General features: G+C 43.6%; 1 protein-coding gene across 2 annotated transcripts in view; it reads right to left on the bottom strand.

The window, feature by feature from the left end:
- TMEM182 (transmembrane protein 182) overlaps window positions 1–18,369 on the bottom strand; it is a 112,513-nt gene that overhangs the window by 17,293 nt on the left and 76,851 nt on the right. For both annotated transcript variants that reach the window (XM_006166626.3, XM_006166625.2), the window contains exon 4: window positions 4,545–4,682. In XM_006166626.3, coding sequence (XP_006166688.1) covers window positions 4,545–4,682 — 138 coding nt within the window. The remainder of the gene's footprint in view (window positions 1–4,544; window positions 4,683–18,369) is intronic.

The following is an 18,369-nucleotide window of genomic DNA, read 5'->3' as shown; positions in this document are numbered from 1 at the left end:
CTCCTAGTTCTGATGGCTAATCTCCCAATGCCAGAGTCCCAGACTGTCCAGACGAGGCTCTCTTCTGTCCTCACACTTGGACATCTCACAGCACAGCGATCGCTGCGTCAGCGTTCTGGGATTAGGACTACTAGCCCCATCAACTTAGCTCAGTGTCACCCAGGTGTTAGGGATGCCATGCCCATCTTTCTGACTCTTCCTGCACCCTCCTATCACATCCGATACCGCAGGGGCAGGGCGCCGGTCCTTCATCTCTGAGTTCTCAAAGAGTCCACGTGTAAACACATGGCAGCAGGGGCTGGACAGTGGCACAGCTGTGACATGCAATGCTCTGTCAAGCTGATCCACATGGGGAGGTTTTGGGTTCAGTTCCAGAGACCTCCCTGAGGGCACGTGTGTTTCTATGATTCAGGGCTGGCGGAGGTTGGGGGTGGATCGCGGTGCCAAAATCTCCTTGGGGGTGCTGTCTCTCTCTTGCTCATGGAACCAAGAAAAATTTTATACAAATGACAGCTTAAAAAGGGGGAAAAATGGCAGCAGTCATTCTGCCTTGGAGAGGTGTGTGGTGACTCACTAAATCACAGATTCGAGTTTTGATTTCCTGTCAATTACGATACTGTCCAGAACTGACCTCCACCCCACCCAGGAAACATGTGGCCTGGCCTTCCAGAGGAAATATTGGCCCACATGCAGGGAGTGGCCACCTTCCAAGCCTTCCAAGCCTGCTCCAAGCCTGTGACCAGTGAGAGGAGCACTCAGGTTCCACCCCTCGCCCACGCCCAGCAGCTGTGACATCAGCACCCCTCTGCCATGCATGGAATGCTCCAAAATGGCCTCCCTGCCAATGCCAAATAGTATCTCTGTGTGCATACGCCCAGCACAGGCTGTTCGGAATTTACCTCTGCCCTGCCCTAAGGCCATCTTCCCAAATAAAGAGAGAGTGTCCAGTCCTACATGTGGCTTTGACAAAGCAGCCACAGCCACCCTGAGCAGCTCAGATGACACCTGTTCTGGTTGCCCACTAGGGCCCAGCGTGTGGCACAGGACACAGGCAGGAGAGCCAGGGGGTCGGTAGTGAGGATGCCCTAAGCCCATGGCCTGAGATCTCGTCATACTGAAAACATCAAATCTAGCCAAAGGAGGTAATATGGATTCAGTTCAGACTGGCTCAGTGATCGACTGTATTCGCAGTTCAGTGTTAAATGCTGACCGACAGACAAGACGAGAAGAACACTTCCTACTTTCCTTTGTCTTTGCACAGCAATGTTCACGTTTGCACGGTCAGCTTTGGGAGGATATGCTGTCCACCGACATTATCAGAGCTTGCTAGCTATAGACAACTGTAAGATTTTAAAATAATTTAGCCGGGACCAGCAGTTAGCGTAATGGCTATGTGGCTGGACTCCCACGTAGTCGACTGCAGTTCGAGTCCCGGACCCGGTGGCTTAAAGTCATGCCTGGCATGTGTGCATGCGTGCCCAAGATCCCAAGAGGAGAACGGAGGAGAAGGGATTGCGGTGTGGCCATCCCCCTGTGGGGGGTGATTTCTCGCTTCCTATCTCTCTGTCTCTGTCTGTCTGCCTGGCGAGCGCACGCGCCCTATAGCAAAAACCTATCCAAAAATAAAAAAAGATTTTGCCCATAAGTACTTACATTTAAGACTGACTTTTTGGCCCCATGTCTGCTTTAAAATATTGTATTTCAGGGCCAGCAAGTGACATGTTTCTTGGGGCACTGGATTCCCACATGGTCAACCACGGTTCAAGTCCCGGACTAGTGATTAAAAATCATGCCAGGTGCATGTGTGTGCATGGCCAAATTCCAGAGAGGACAATGGAAGAGTATGGATTGTAGGATGGTAGTCATCCCTCCTGGCGGAGGAGGGGAGTGAGTTCTCACTTTCTCTGCCTCTGTGTCTTTAACTTTCTCCAGCAAGCACACATGCCCTATAGGAAAGACTTTAAAAAAAAAAAAAAAAAGATTATGTTTCACAGTAGAAATTTCTCGTAGACAATAAACCTCAGTTATCCCTGAGCGGATGATTTTTCTTGCCCTATATGATAAAACACATGGCAATGTTTATCTCACGCAGCAGAATATAACTCTCTGTTACTGGAGAATGAACAGTCATAACTGAGCAGTATAGAATGGGACAGTGAAGAAAATGAGGTTAAATTTGAGGGGCGTGTCTTTATAATTTTCTAGCTTGGGACTTCTAGAATAAGTTCCCAGAATACTTTGGACACCTCAGAACTCTCAGGCAGCTTTCGCATGAAGTCCTGAGCACAGAGGCCCTCAGTCCTGTATGACACGCAACGTGAGCATCATTGAAGAAAGAAAACCCAACATCACAGGCCTGAGCTCGAGTACGTATCAGATGCTTTATATTCCTTCAGAGTTTTCAGCCAAATGGAATTCTTTTGATGTAACATTTTCTTGCACAAATTATAAAACAGAAAAATAACCAGTGACTCATTTTCAACATTACTAAACACATCCAAAATTCTCTAATATAACCAAAACCAGGATCAAAGCATTTCTGAATTTAAATCAATCATGCCGTTCATAGTGGGTTCGTTCTGAACTATGGATATTACATGTTCCCCTTCTTGATGAGCTGAGACTGAAAAAGGAAAGCAAGGGATGAGGAGAAACAACTATTTACACATTTTAGCAGGGCACCGTTATTTCCGGGAAGACTATGGAAAAATAGATATCTTGACTAGAACTTTGAATAGGCAAAGATAATGCAGTTTGGAGAGGAAAAACTATTAAGCAGAAAAACTCGGTTTTAATGAATATAAGAGGCTTCGTTTTATGGAATTATGAGTTAAAGTAGAGCTTATAATTATAAATTATGAGCTTTGAGTGAAAGAAACCAAGCACAAAATGCCACATATTGTGTAATTCCGTTTATGTGAAGTATCAGTAATAAGCAAATCCATGAAGGCAGAAAGTAGATTAACGTTTTCTTAGCGCTGTCAGGGAAGGAAAGTGGACAGGATGGAGTATCTTTGTGTAGTGATGAAAATACAGTATTCTGAAATCGGATAGTGACAATATTTGCTTAACTCTGTGAATACTTAAAAAAAACACTAAATTTTATATTTTAATACGGTAAATTGAATGATGTGTGAGTTATAGCTTAATAAAACATGTCAGCAAAAACGATAAGCCTCTAAGACCAGCAGGTAGTTCGATGGTTAAGGTGGCTGAATCCCATGTGACTGACTTCACAGCTTCAGTCCTGACCATGGCACCTTGAAAACCATGCCAGGTGCATATGCACACATGCCCAGAATCCTGAGAGGAGAATGGAGGGGAAGCGACTGCAGTGTGGCTATCTCCCCTGGGAGGTGACTTCTTTCTCTCTTCCTCTCTCTCTCTCTCTCTCTCTCTCTCTCTCTCTCTTTGCCAAGCACACACACACCCTCTATCAAAAATTTAAAAAAAAAAAATTATAAGCTCTAGGAAGTAAATCCAGTGGAGGGGGAAAAAAAGAGTTGAAATAAAACATAAAAGACAAAGCAGGTTATACAGAGCTCTTCTCAGAGTGGGTTTTTTTTGAGCTCTTTGACCAGTGGATCTACATGTGATTACTCTCTTTGCTCCTTTTGCAGAAAGAGTCTTACTAACTAGCCATTGATTTAGGGACAGTGGGTGATCTTTGCCATGATTCTAGAGACAAGGAAATTGCTCATTGCCTTTCCTTTAAGTGTTATTACGGACTCGGGAGGAAAGAGTCTCTCCTGATCTGATGAGTCATGTGCAGGTCGGTCTGTCCACTGCACACTGAAGTGTCTACTTCTCTAGAACATTATCTTCACAGGGACAGACTGTGCTTATGCTTTCTAGTGAGCGGTCTGGCCTTTACTTGCTAATTAAATGAAAAAGCCTTAAAATTCACAAGACTCATCTATTCAATGACTTTGCTATTTGTACTATGATCACTTTTGCAGGAATTAGAAGGACTAGTTGAAAAGCCAACTAAAATAAGCGCACGTTTTACACAGAAGAAAATGTGTTTAGATGATTGGTTAATTATTAAGAGTTGAAGGACGATGACATAGAGAAAGATATCTTTTTACCTCCGATGGTATATCCTGAGGATATGTTTATCAAGAAGATCACTCGAAGCTCTCTCTTCCGGAACACAAAACTATTCACCTAAATTCTGATATATTGTAGAGAAACATGTCCTGAGCTCCCATTTTGCAGATAGAAGCCGAACCGGGCGGGAGAGTCAAGGCTCTTGTACCCCACAGTGCGTTAATGGCAGAACTTTCCCCCCAAAGCCTCCATGTGCCCATTCATAGACTAGGCTTACAACCTGCAAAGACTGTCATGACGGTTGCACGTATTAGCACATGAAAAACCAAACACCTGAGAAGTGTTTGACAGAGAGCAAGCACTCAAGAATTATTCCAAATGCAGATGACTGCATTAGTATTTCTAGAAAACTAATCCCCGAATGTAGAAATGAAAACTAGGACGACATGGGGAAACCCCGCGGCCGGAAGTCACCGCCTGTGCGCCGTACATACCTGCGGCAATGTAGGAGCCTCCCCCCACTTTGTAGAGGATATGGCTGGCGAAGGGGGCCGCGCAGATGATCAGAAAGCTCCCGGTCACAACAGCGAATACCCCCAGCAGCATCAGGACTGCCCAGAAGCCACGGTAAACTGGAGATCCCGGGAGAAAAGGAGAAAGAAAAACACACTTAGACGGTGAGAATGGCAGACTGCCACATGGTAAGTGTCATCGGGCTTCATTTTCCTCCTTTCAGCCAGAGCACTGTTGGCTGGAATCCAGGCTACGGGTCTGGAATGCTCTAGAATAGATCTTACCAGTTGACCTTGGGCACAATGATATCTGTGTTGGTGGGATTCAGTCAGCTCCTCGAGCTCAGAATTTGCACCACACATGCTTGAAATAGTATGGGAGATTATTTCTCTGCCCAGAGTTGTCATTTAGAAGTAGAAGCATCGAAAGCTCTAGAAAGAGTATCATGGGTGAATGACTAGGTTGGAATACATGTAAGTATTTCACACCAAATGCACACAGACAGGAAAAGGTCTTCACACGATTTATAAACACCCCCTCATGGGAACCAGCAGTTAGCGTAATGGCTATGTCGCTGGACTCCCACATAGTCGACCGTGGTTCGCGTCCCGCACCCGGTGGCTTAAAACTCACACTGGGCGTGTGTGCGTGCGTGCCCAAGATCCCGAGAGGAGAATGGAGGAGAAGGGATTGCGTCGTAGCCATCCCCCCGGCGGGTGATTTCTCGCTTGCTGTCTCTATGTCTCTGTCTGTCTCTCTGGTGAGCGCACGCTCCCTATAGCAAAAACCTCTCAAAAAAAAAAAAAAAAGAAAGAAAGAAAAAAACGCCCCCTCATTTGCTACTAAGGTATGTTTGTACCACAGTGTTCCTTTAGAAGCTGATGAATAACATCCCAAACCCCAAACAAAAAGTACACTTGTATTTCCAATACATTTTGAATGGATTGGAAAATCCTCAAAGGCAGTAAAAGGTGCAAGCAAAACTATTTTTAAAAAATTATTTAAAGTTTGCACAGCTATGTTTCCCAAGCAAATCTAAGATTTTACATTAGGTCTATTTAAGGTATGCTACTTTCTGTTAATATTTGTACTGAGAAAGACTCAAAAATGACAAACACAGTCGTCTCTTAGTCAAGGACAAGCAAGGCTGACTTAATTGGTGCAGCTGGTGATGAATGAATTGTGGGGCTGGTGATTATAGTAATCAAATTAAAAGACATTCGAATGATCATTTTTGAGCTGGATAATTCTCGATCTATTAAACAAATTCATCATTTCCCAAAGGTTCAAACATTAAAATAAATTCTTGTTCGTGTAAATGAGAAAAAGCTCAGAGACACTTGTCGGTTCGATGACAGTATTTGTAAGAAAATAGAGGAATTTTTAAGAAAGACAGAGAGGCACTGGCAGGTGGCATGGTGTTGTACTCCCACATGGCCAACAGTGGTTCAAGTGTCAAACCCGGCAGCTTGCTTTCTCACTTTCATTCTCTCTCTCTCTCTCGCCAAATTAAACAACTAAATTAAATAAAATAATTCTTTTAAAAAAAAAAGAGGGCAAAGATACACAATAGTTGAATGTAAAATGAAAGAGAAAGAATAAAGAAAGCAGAGGCAAAGAATGGTTTTCTTCATCAAGCCTACCTGGAAAGGAAGAAAAATATCAATCAACTGGGATCTTAGAGGAAGAGGGTGAGATGCTGGAAATATGGAGAAGTTGCTGCAGTTAACAGGGAAGGACTTTTTGCGAGCATCGCTAAGTCCTGAAGGAATAGAACGCAGGTTTCTTACCTCACTTGCCAATGCTGGCACTTGGCTGTGGCTTGTGTTAAGATATAGCCTGGGTTGTAGTCAGCCTCGGCAGGGAGCAGAGTAGCAAAGAAATACAGAAAAGCTGGGAGAAGGGGCCTAGAAGCCAGAGAATATAAAGCAAATTCCATAGAGGAGAGAGGCAGAGAAGACTCTAAATTCTATGTGTGAATCTGCACAACTAGCAAGCTCATCCGCCAGGTGCACATGTACAGAAAATGCCCAAAGCCTATCAAAGTCCAAGGAAACTGAATTACAGTATAAAAACCTCCCAAGTACTAGAGCAAGCCCCGAATGGTGTAGGCCCTAGAGTTTGAAAGGCAACCTGAGCAAGAACGAGAGAGACAGAGAGAGAGAGAAAGCAAGCCACAGGATACAACCTAAAACTACAGGACAGACCAACAACCATGAAAATCTGACCATTTCTCCAAAGATCAGGCAGTCAGCAATACCAACTCAGAGATGAGCCTGCTGTGTAAATTACCAGACAGACATTCAAGTAGTTATTAGAACCGTTTGGAAAAAACTAAGATGAATACTCTTTTTTTTTTTGGAGAGATTTTTGCTATAGGGTGCGTGCGCTCGCCAGACAGAGAGAGACAGAAAGCGAGAAATCACCCCCAGGGGGATGGTCACGCTGCAATCCCTTCTCCTCCATTCTCCTCTCGGGATCTTGGGCACGCACACACATGCACCCGGCGTGAGTTTTAAGCCACCGGGTCCGGGACTTGAACCGCGGTCAACTACGTGGGAGTCCAGCGACATAGCCATTACGCTAACTGCTGGTTCCCTAAGATGAATACTCTTGAAAGGAATAGAAAGAGAAAAATAGAAGAGCCTGTAAAAATAGAACTAAATTAAATTTTTAGAAAATGTATCTGACATTTGAAAATTCATGAAAGCAGCTCAATAACAGAATAGAGATGAGAAAAGAAAGGGGAAGTGACCTTGAAGATAGAGCAATAAACATGGGCCAATATGAAAAACAGAAGAGGGGACCAGCAGATGGCGTAATGGTTACATCACTGGACTCCCATGTAGTTGATCATGGTTCAAGTCCCGGACATGCCAGCTTAAAACTCATGCTGGGCGCATATGCATGCATACCCAAGAAAAAGGACTGAGGTATGGTCATCTCCCCTGGTGGGGGGGGGTGGTGGTTTCTTGTGTTCTGTCTCTCTATGTCTCTCCAGTGAATGCAGGCACCCTATAGCAAAAAATCTCTCCCTCAAAAAAAAAAAAAAAAAAAAGAATAAATGAATGAATGAAGAAAAGAAAAAAGATTGAAAAGCAAAGTGGGGTTTCAGAGACATGTGAGACAATGCTCAGCATTCTCATATTTGTGTCACTGGAGTTCCTAAAACAGAGGCAAAAGATATCGGTGCAGAAAAGTATTCATAAAAATGCCAGAAAATTTACCAAATGTGGAAAAAGACCAATTTATAGATAAAAGAAATTCAGAAAATGTCAGAAAATCAAAAGAAATCATCCCAAAATAATAACAAAATTACCAAAGAGGGCTGGACAGTGGCACACTGGTAAGAGATGGGGCTCTGCAAGGCTGATCCTCATGCAAGGGTTCTGGGTTCTCGTCCGGAGACCTCCCTGAGTGTGCTGAGCACCCATGTGCCTAGGACCTGGGCTGAGTTGAGGCAGCTAGAAGTAGATCGTGATTTCAGGACCTTATGGGGGTTCTCTCTCTCTCTCTCTCTGAAGAAATAAATAAACTTTGAAAAAATTACCGAACAGCATTAACAGAGAAAAGTTCTTGGAAGCAGCCAGAGGAAAATTATGACATATTCCAGGTAAAGAATAACAGCCCTGATAACTGCAAATTTCTCATCGGGAATGATAGAAAGCAAAAAACATGGAACAACTTTATTTTTTAAAAGAATTATTTATTCAATTGTTATTTATTATTATTATTATTATTATTATTATTTTAACTTGACTGGAGAGAGAAAAAGAGAAAGTCAGAAAGGAAACCACCAGGTTCAAGACTCGAACCACAGTCAACCATGTGGGTATCCAGTGCCTTTACCACCACACCACCTGCTGGCCCCAGAACAACATTGTTAAAATACTGAAAGAAAAGACCTACCCGTCTAAAACTCTGCATCTAGTGAAAATATCTTGGAGAAATAAGGGGAAATAAAGCCACTATTAAGGAGGAAAACATCGGATTTGTCACCAGCAGACATGTTCTACAAGAAATGGAATGGAGGTTCTTTAGACCAAAGAGAGTACACTTGAAATTCAGAAATGATGAAAAAGAAATAAGGAGTTAAAATCTGTATAAATATAGACCATTGTTCTCTTAACTTTTTTTATAAATAAAGTTTTTTTAAATAATTATTTTATTTAACTTTATTCATTTGAATTTCACCAGAGAGGGACAGAACAAGAGCGACAGTGAGAGGGAGAGAGAAAGAAAACAAGCTGCTGGGTCCAGGACTCGAACCACAGTTGGCCATCTGGGAGGTCAGCACCCTTAACCACCATGTCACCTGCCAGCTCCTGTTCTTTTAACATTTTAGAAATAAATTTGACTGTTGAAATAAGAAGATATTGCCAATGTAACACAGCAAAAAAAAAAAATGTAAGTTTTGGAATCAATGTGATCCTAGGGTTTGTTTTGTTTTGTTTTGTTTAAGGTTTCTGCCATAGGGCGTATGTGCTCATTAAAGGGAAAGTGAGAAATCACATCTCAGGGAGAGGGCCATGACACAGTCCCTTCTCCTCCATTCTCTTTTTGTGATTTTGGGCACACATGCCATCATACCCAGCGTGATTTTCAAGCTTCTGGGTCCAGGACTTGAACTGCGATCAACCATGTAGGAGTACAGCATCTTAACTACTATACTGCCTGTTGGCCCCAGTTTCTTAGTATGGAATGCAGTATTCTTTAGGTAGGTTTATAGTGAGCATTAATTGAGGTAATACATGGAAAGTGGGTGCATGCAGTAAACACTCAAATATATTGGCTATGATTATTATTGTTACACACCTTGTAATAAATATTATTATAAACAATGCAGTCGACACCAAGAGATATATTCTATTCTAATCTCTGTTATGGGGACAGACTTTCAATTCATATTTTTAAGACCCCTCTCATGTAGGTCTTAAACAAATGAGAGGGTTCTTAAGTTCATAGAAAATGCTTATTATGGAAAAACTATGAATGGATTTTAAAAAATTTCCACCAAAATAAACTTGTACTGTGATATATAAACATATACATGTGTGTGTGTGTATATATATATATTTGTTAAATAATTTTATATAATGTTAAGGTACATATAAAATCATTTATACATCTCTAAAATTTGAGGAGGGATATTTTTATTGGTTAGTGTTTATATTACTTCAGACTCTGATCTAGACTGTGTATCATAGAAAACTGAGTTTGCTTCCTTTTTCTTCATGAGAGTGTGTCGAAACTACAAAGCCTTGTCTTCAAAGGTTTTGGACTACGCCTAGTAAAAACATCTCTAAAAATTCATCTGTCCTATTAAGTACAATTAAATGCTTAATTTAAACAATATTAAAATTCTATCAATTTCTATTAGAGGATAAAGTAACATTTACAATATAAATAGATCTACATGTAATCTATAACATCATAATTTAAAGGAAAACTTCACCTGAATCTGTGAAAGGCCACAATTAAAGATCATTTTCAAAGTAAGTATGTTCTGTTGATTGTAACAAAATTGTGAGCTGACCTAACAATGTGCTCTTTGGCAGGATGTTGAAATGAAGAGGATGACTGCTAAACAATCTAACAGATATCATATAGTGGTTCCTCTAGAATAGGGGTCTCCAATCCCTGGGCCATGAACTGATGGCACATTGGGAACCAGGTCATACATCAGGAGGTAAGCAGCAGGCAATTGAGCAAAGTTTTATCTGAATTTACAGCCACTCCCCATCCCTGGAATGACCACCTGAGCTCTGCCTGCTGTCAGATCAACAGCAACATTAGATTCTCATAGGAGTGTGAACCCTATTGTGAACTGTGCATGCAAGGGATTTAGGTTTTGTGATCGTTATGAGAATATAATGCCTGGTGACCTAAGGCAGAGCTGAGGTAGTGATACTAGCACTGAGGAGTAGCTACATATACTGATTAATATTAGCAGAGAGGTTTGACTGCACAGAGACAATAATAAATTGATTGCTTGCAGACTTATATCAGATCCCATCAGTGGGAAACAGCAGGTAGCATAGCAATTAAGGTGTTGGACTCCCATGTGGTCAACCATAGTTTGAGTCCTGGATCCAGTGACTTGAAACTTAAGCCGGGCATGTGTGCATGCCTGCTCAAAATCCTGAGAGGAAGATAAAAGAGAAGGGATTGTGGCATGACCATCCCCTCAGAGGGTGATTTCTCACTTTCTCTCTCTGTGTCTCCAGCAAGCACACATGTCCTACAGCAAAAAGCTCTAAAAAAAAAAAACAAAAAAAAAAAAAACAAAACAAAACAGAGAGTGGCAAGTGACAGTTAAGAATCTGCCCCCCTCCCCAGTCTGTGGAAAAATTGTTTTCTACCAAACCAATGCCTGGTACCAAAAAGAGTATGACCTGCTGATCTAGATACTCAGTCTAGTTCCTAAACAACTTAAACCTCCACCCTTACAATATTATTTTTACTAGCAATTTACTTATCAGTAGTAACTTTATTCTAGTAGATCTATTAGGTCATCAGGAAAGTCGTGATGTATTTTTCTGTGTTTTTCCATGCAAAAATGTAGCATGACTCTCCCAATGACCCAATAGGTTGAGAGTCATCAGTCCAAATTACTGAAATACGATGTCAACATATTCTGAGTAAGTGTTTGTAATGTTTGTATAATATTTTCATTTATACACAGTATTTTCTAGTTTTTATTTGAGGAGTATTCCATTGTTTATTTATTGAGAAAAAGAGTCTTTGATTCATGAGAGTTTTAAGGATTATTTATTCAGTTTTATTTATCATCATTCTTATTTTTAACTTGCTACAGGAAAGTGCACTCACCAGAGAGAAACAGACAGAGAGAAAGTGAGAGAGCAAGCCACCAGGTCCAGGACTCTAACTATGGTCAACCATGTGGGAGTCCCGCATGCCAACCACCACACCACCTGCTGGCCCTGTTATTAGAGACTGTTTAATTTGTCAAATAAACCTGTGCAAGGAATGGAGCACTAAGTTCTTGATGTCTCAATTTTATTAGTAACAAGTACATAATATAGAGTATTAACGGCACTACAACTCAAATGTCAGAGTCATACAGATATCAAACGAATCCATACTTTGGGTGTACCTGAACAATCAAATTTCAAAGTAGCATAAGTAAGAAGTTTAGGGGAAAATCTGCTACGAATCTTTTAAGGTTTAAGGAAGAAACATAAAAATCACCCCCAAACTGTAGGGCAGTGAAGGTCATGATGTAGACTACTTTGCACATTAACATGCAGCGTGTGAGTGTGAGTCTGCATGAGTGGTGTCAGTGCATGAGTGTGCCTGTGTGTCTGTGCATGTGTGCCTGTGTGTGTGTGGGGGGGGGGATTACCACAGATGGGGAGCGATCGGCAGAGTGGGCATCTGTTCTGAATCCCATGTAAAGGATTAGAAAAGTAAAGCCCTGCAGTATTTCTTTTTCCAGTAGGGATATTATACAAACGCACTGAAGTCTCGTTAATTTAGATAACGGCCAAACACAGCCTGAAGTTTTAACTGTGGATTACTTTGGAGCAAATTCCATTCCAAGTCAGTCACATCCGTCCAATAGCTCAAACTGGTGTTTCACCAGGGACCTGTGCAAGTGGCCCTGCCAGGCTTGCTTGGCGAAGGGCATGGTGCTGGCAACCAGAAGCCACTTAGCTGAGCAAACATATGCGGAGGGCTCTCTGCCTGCGAGGCACGGGGAACTGAGGGAGTAAGACGCATGTCCCGCACTCACGAGCTCACTGCAGCAGGGGAAAGGCCAAGCCGTGACACCTCTGCGGGGTTGGCGTAGGCGCCCATGGATATCAGGCACCCAGCGGACCGCGGTGCAGAGCGGCCACTTGCTGAGGGCTGAGCAGGGTGAGAAAAGCAGCACCATACTGGTCTCGACCAAGCAGAAGGCAACAGTGAGTTCACTCTGACCAGAGCAGGCGGGATTTCTGTGGGAGAGAGAACAGGAAGCAGCCCCTGTGCCTTTCCAAAGAGCTGGTGCTCTTAGACCCTGGTGCCCGGTTGTCGCTGAAGGGCGGTTATCAGAGACACCAGTTAGACTGGAGTGGGAATGTCAGTCTGGCAACTATAGAGGGAATGGGCCGCCAGAGAAAAGAAAACAACAGAAAACTAGTTCGGCAGTTAATACAACTCAAATAACACCTGCTACTGACCTGCTGCTGAACAGTTGAGACAGAGATGAAGTAAGGGTTAGTATTACTATTGGTACAGGTGGTGAGACGCTGGAAAGAATAAAGGGTATCCTTTTGGGTTTTCTTTTTCTTTCTTTCTTTTTTTTTTTTTTTTGGAGAGGTTTTTGCCATAGGGCATGTGCGCTCACCAGAAAGACAGAGAAAGACAGAGAGACAGAAAGCGAGAAATAACCCCCCAAGGGGGATGGCCATGCAACAATCCCTTCTCCTCCATTCTCCTCTCTGGATCTTGGGCACACATGCACACATACCTGGTGTGAGTTTAAGCCACCGGGTCCAGGACTCGAACCACGGTCGACTACATGGGAGTCCAGCGACATAGCCATTATGCTAACTGCTGGTCCCATCCTTTTGAGTTTTCATTCCTTTACAAAATCAGGTCTTTCTGTTTTTTTTTTTTTTCTTTTTTTTTTTCTGTTTGTTTTTCACTTCTGCTAGAGGACACATGTGCACCCATGTCCATCAGAGAAAGAGAGAGCATGTGCGTACAAGAGAAAAGACCCCCAATGGGCTGTTGTCACACTGCAATCTCTTACACCTTTCTCTAACCAACTGAAATCTGGGGCATAGGCTCCTGGCGTGTGTTTCAAGCCACCAAAACTGATTCGAACCACATGATCAGTCATGGAGGACCCGGCTTCCTTAACAACCAGGCCAACAGGCCAGCCCTAGATCAGTTTGTTCTGCTATTAAAAAACTTCCTCTCAGTTTTGGATACTATTACGTGTCATCCAACAAACCAAAATAGAGAGTGAAAAGTCAACCCAAATGATCACAATTCCAAATTCGTGGTGTTTTGATAAGTGGTTTTGTTGTGCATGTAAAAATGTAAATATTTTATTTGCAGCTGAAAGATAAACTTAAGTGTTGCTCATTTTTCCACACTTGCTAGATTGCCTCAGACGCCCACGAAGCTAGTTCATAAAGCTAAGCCTATGTTTCGACACATCCTCGAGCGCACGCAGCGCCAAGTGCGATAAAACGTTCTAAATGAAGCCAAAACAAAGCACGCCACCCCTCCACCTCCCTGGCAACCAACGAGGGCCCCAGCATATGTCACCGTCGCATTAGGCAAGACGCTTCTGCTGCACAGGCCAGCAAGCCAGTCCTCCTTCTCCACAGACTCCTTGTCTTGGCAGTCCCAGGCAGGTCTAAAAATACCATCAGGCCTGCGTCGCTGCAGAAGGACAGGCTGTACAGTGTGTCCGCGAATGAACTCCACAGTTTTAGGACATGCCCAGTCTAGTCAAGGGTTTGGCCTGGTCCTCTGATTTATTTTGTTTTGTTTTGTTTTGTTTTTTATTAATAAGGAAAAGAAAAAAAAAAGAAAAACTGAGATCTGATGGAGTTTCTTTCACCTCTCTGCTGTAAGCACTGCCTAGCAAAATTGGAACAGCAAGGGAGGAAGGGCACTGGGCAAAGAGGGCCCCTCACCTTCCACTGCGGGCGTGACCTTGGGAAAGCTCTTGAAGCAGGAGAAGTGTGGATTTCTTCACATAACGTAGAGAGCGCCCCAGGTTAGAGAGCCCACCCCTGCTCATTATCTTGCTGGCTCTTCCTGCAGAGCGTGAGGGCAGGGAAGGTATGGGGGTAGGAGGTGTTGGTCACAGAAGGAACGGCAGAACGCAGCTGGGTAGCAGCTGCAGCCAGCACCCTCCGCGTCCGGCATTCCCAACCCCAGGACTCGGATGAGTGCCTGTCTGTAGCCTCTTGGGGCTCCACTGCCACCCCCAGGCCATGCGGTGGGGGCTGTCGGCAGGCAGGTGAGCAAACCTTGTCTGTCTGTGGCTGCTCCCTGTCACTCGCATTGCCGCCCGGGCTCTTCCTCCTGTTGGCTGGGCATCAGGACTGAGTTCTTGTGGGAGTACGAACCTTATTGTTGCACGATTGTTTCATTGTATGTTGCAATGTGGAGGGGTGGAAATGGGTGGAGGGGTGAAAATGGGGTGAACGGTGGATGTGGTGTGCTTGGGTCATCCTGGGGCCAACGCCCCTCCTCCCCATCTGTGGAGGGATCATTTTCCATCAGGCCAGTCCCTGGGAAGGATGGGGACTGCAGTCACAGGAATGAGGAGGTGAGATCAGGTACACAGAGCCACCAGGGGACCAGGCGAGCATCCAGAGTGCCCTACATCCCCAGGTCTTCCCCTGCCCCTGCTGCCTCAGGGGGTCTGAGTCAGTGGCGCCCTCCCTGCCTGTGCTTCAGAGCCATCTGGAGAGTTTGTTTTTCTTTTCTTTTAATTTCTTTTTTTTTTTTTTTTTGGAGATGTTTTTGCTATAGGGCGCGTGCGCTCGCCAGACAGGGAGAGAGAGAGAGACAGAGAGATAGAAAGCGAGAAATCACCCCCCGGGGGGGATGGCCACGCTGCAATCCCTTCTCCTCCATTCTCCTCTCAGGATCTTGGGCATGCATGCACACTCACCCAGCGTGAGTTTAAGCCACCAAGTCTGGGACTCGAACTGGGGTCAGCTACATGGGAATCCAGCCACATAGCCATTACGCTAACAGCTGGTCCCCATCTAGAGAGTTTTAACACAACACCCCTGCCAGGATTCCACACTAGGCCAATTGAATGAGAATCCCTGAGGGGTGGACACAAGTGTCTGCTGTTTGTCTGTTTGTTCTTAGCCCACTAGGAAACTGAGATGTGCTGCCCACAACACCAGGCTCTTGTCTCTGAGCGGCTACTTTTACTGAGAAAAAGCTGCACACCATGCAGAGGCCCCGCCCTTGCGAGTGTTCTTTCTTCTGCCACCACAGCAAGATCTGTTTTGTGTTTTTCAGGGATAGCTCAGAGAGGTAAAAGAACATCCCCCAAATTAAACAGCCAGTGAGGGATGCACTCAAGACTTCAATTCAGGGTTACCTGGAGACTCAGCTACCAGTATTCTCTATATTATGCTTCAAATAAAGTGCCACTGACCCACGTAAGTCTTCAGGATCACATGCTCCTACTCTGCCTCCCTCTACCTGATCCTCTGGAAATTTTGAAATAGTGTAATGGTTACATCACTGGACTCCCACGTAACCAACCGTGGTTCGAATCCTGGACATCATGACTTGAAACTCACACCAGGTGCATGTGCATGCATGCCCAAGATCCTGAGAGGAGAATGGAGAAGGAATTGCAGCACGGCCATCCTCCCTTGTGGGTGATTTCTCACTTCCTGTCTCTGTCTCCATCTGTCTCCTGGGGCAAGCACACATGCCCCATAGCAAAAAATCTCTCTGTAAAAAAAAAAAACAGAAAGAAAGAAATTATGCTGAAGTTCTCAGGGGGAAGTGTTATTATCATACCTCAAGGCCTTTGTAATACTGTTTCATCTGATGAGAATAGCCTTTCTACTTGAAATGAATTGCATGTTTGTGACTCCCCCAAATTCACATGTAAAAGCCCTAACTTCCCAGTGTGCTGGGACTATGGGAAATAAATAAGCTTTGATGAGGGTGGGACCCTCTTGCTGGGATTAGTGGCTTCATTAGAAGAGGAAGACAGAGTGATTTTTTTTCCTCTCCAAATCATGTGGGGACAACAGAGAAAGCAGCCTTGAAGAAGACCCTCCCAAAATCCTACCAGGCTGGTACCATGATGTTGGACTGCCAGCCTCCAAAACAGTTCAAAATAAATACCTACTGTTTGGGACCAGCAGAAAGCAAACTGGTTACATCACTGATTCCCACATGGCTGACCACGGTTTGAGTCCTGGACTCAGTTGGTTAAAACCTACTCCAGGCTGGGACCAGCAGTTGGCGTAATGGCTGTCACTGGACTTCCATGTAGTCGATCATGGTTTGAGTCCCAGACCAATTGGCTTAAATTCACACGGGGCACGTGTGTGTACATGCCCAAGATTTTGAGAGGAGAATGGAAGAGAAGGGATTGTGGTGTGGCCATGCCCCCTGGGGGGGGGGGGATTTCTTGCTTTCTGTCTCTCTCACTCTCTCTGTCTTTCTGGCAAGCACGTGCACCCTATAGCAAAAGCCTTGCTACCAAAAAGAAGAAGAAGAAGGAGGAGAAGGAGAAAAGAAGAAGAAAAGAAGAAGAACTGATGTTTCAGCCACCTAGACTTGGTATTCTGTCACCGCAGCCTGAGCTGAGGCAACACTTAGCCTTCAGGGTCTGCTATCATGCATCCATCCTTCATGGAAGGAACACCATGGGGTTAATTGCTCATGTCCACTACAAGGCAGGAGTATGTAGGATCAGTAGGATTAGAGATAGACAAGAGACCCCACTTGTGTCATCTTGGGCAAGTTACTTGGCATCTCCCTGCCTCAGTTCCTTCTCTAGAATGGGATAATTATCCACAGTTTTTCCTTCTGCAGTTTCGGTTACCCACGATCACTTATAGTCTGAAAATACTAAATGGTGAACTCCAGAAACAAGCAATTCTTAAGTTTTAAATTGAGCACCGTTTTAGGATTGTGATGAAATTCCACCCATCTGCTCCATCCTGTCCAGGACACGAGTTCAGCATATCCATGCTGTCTATACTACCTGCCCATCGGTCACTCAGTCGTAGCACTCAGTCATCAGTGACTGTGTTATTATCTATAGTGTTACGATTGTTCTGTATCATTATTAGTTACTGTGGTTAACCTCTTACTGAGATTAATGTGTAAACTAAACTATCATCAGTATGTCAGAAGCTCATGAAAAATGCATGTCATGAAAACACTATCCATGCGTTTCCATTCTTTTAACACCAAAATCAACTTGTACTTTAATTCCATTTTTCCACCAACTTCTGAGGTCCTTTCATATGTACTTCTAGGAAAACACAGTGTATATATGGTTCAGAAGTATCCGCGGTTTCAGGCAGCCACCAGGGTGTTGGGTCATACTCCAGAACAAACGGGGACTATTGAATCTGTCACAGAGGTGTTAGGAAGGTTGAGTGAGTTAGGGCAGATGAACACTAAGCAGAGGGTCTAGTTTGGGTCCAGTTTGGGGCAGGGATTCATTCTAGCCTAGCCCATCTTCTTAACCCTGGTGGAAGCTTAATCCCTGACATGGAAGAAAGCCTTCACAAACTATGAATGAGTCAATAATCAGCCATTTATCACTTCACACCCACTATACTCTCAAGGTTAATGAGATATTCAATGGCCATAGACCACAATGAAACGAACTCTTTTTAAACAGAAGTGAATCCATGATTCTGGACCTCATTTCCACAATAATGAGTCTGTCACAGAAACCCCTACAGAGAGAGAAATTCACACATGAAAAAGAAGGGCTGAGGAATCTAGGGAACAGATAATAGGACCCTGTAAACATTCAGACTTCAATTTTAGTGACTAAAAATGAATGCAGAATATCACTGATTTCCCTGACTGTTCTTCTCAACTCTAAAAATGCCAGAAGACAGACAAATTTCCTTATTCATTGATTCCTTTTTAAAAAAAAATGATCTACTGAAAGGACTTGCTGTTCTTTAAAATAAACCATACAAAATGTTAAAGACCACTTGATTCATATATATATATATATATATTTTTTTTTTTTTCTTGAGAGGTTTTCACTATAGGGTGCCTGCGCTTACCAGAAAGAGAGAGAGAGACAGAAAGCAAGAAATC

The sequence above is a fragment of the Tupaia chinensis genome, unplaced genomic scaffold (genome assembly GCF_000334495.1).
Source record: "Tupaia chinensis unplaced genomic scaffold, TupChi_1.0 Scaffold144276_1, whole genome shotgun sequence".
Classification (NCBI taxonomy): domain Eukaryota; kingdom Metazoa; phylum Chordata; class Mammalia; order Scandentia; family Tupaiidae; genus Tupaia; species Tupaia belangeri.
The sequence above is the reverse complement of the archived record's forward strand: the minus strand, read 5'-3'. Positions and strand labels throughout refer to the sequence as shown.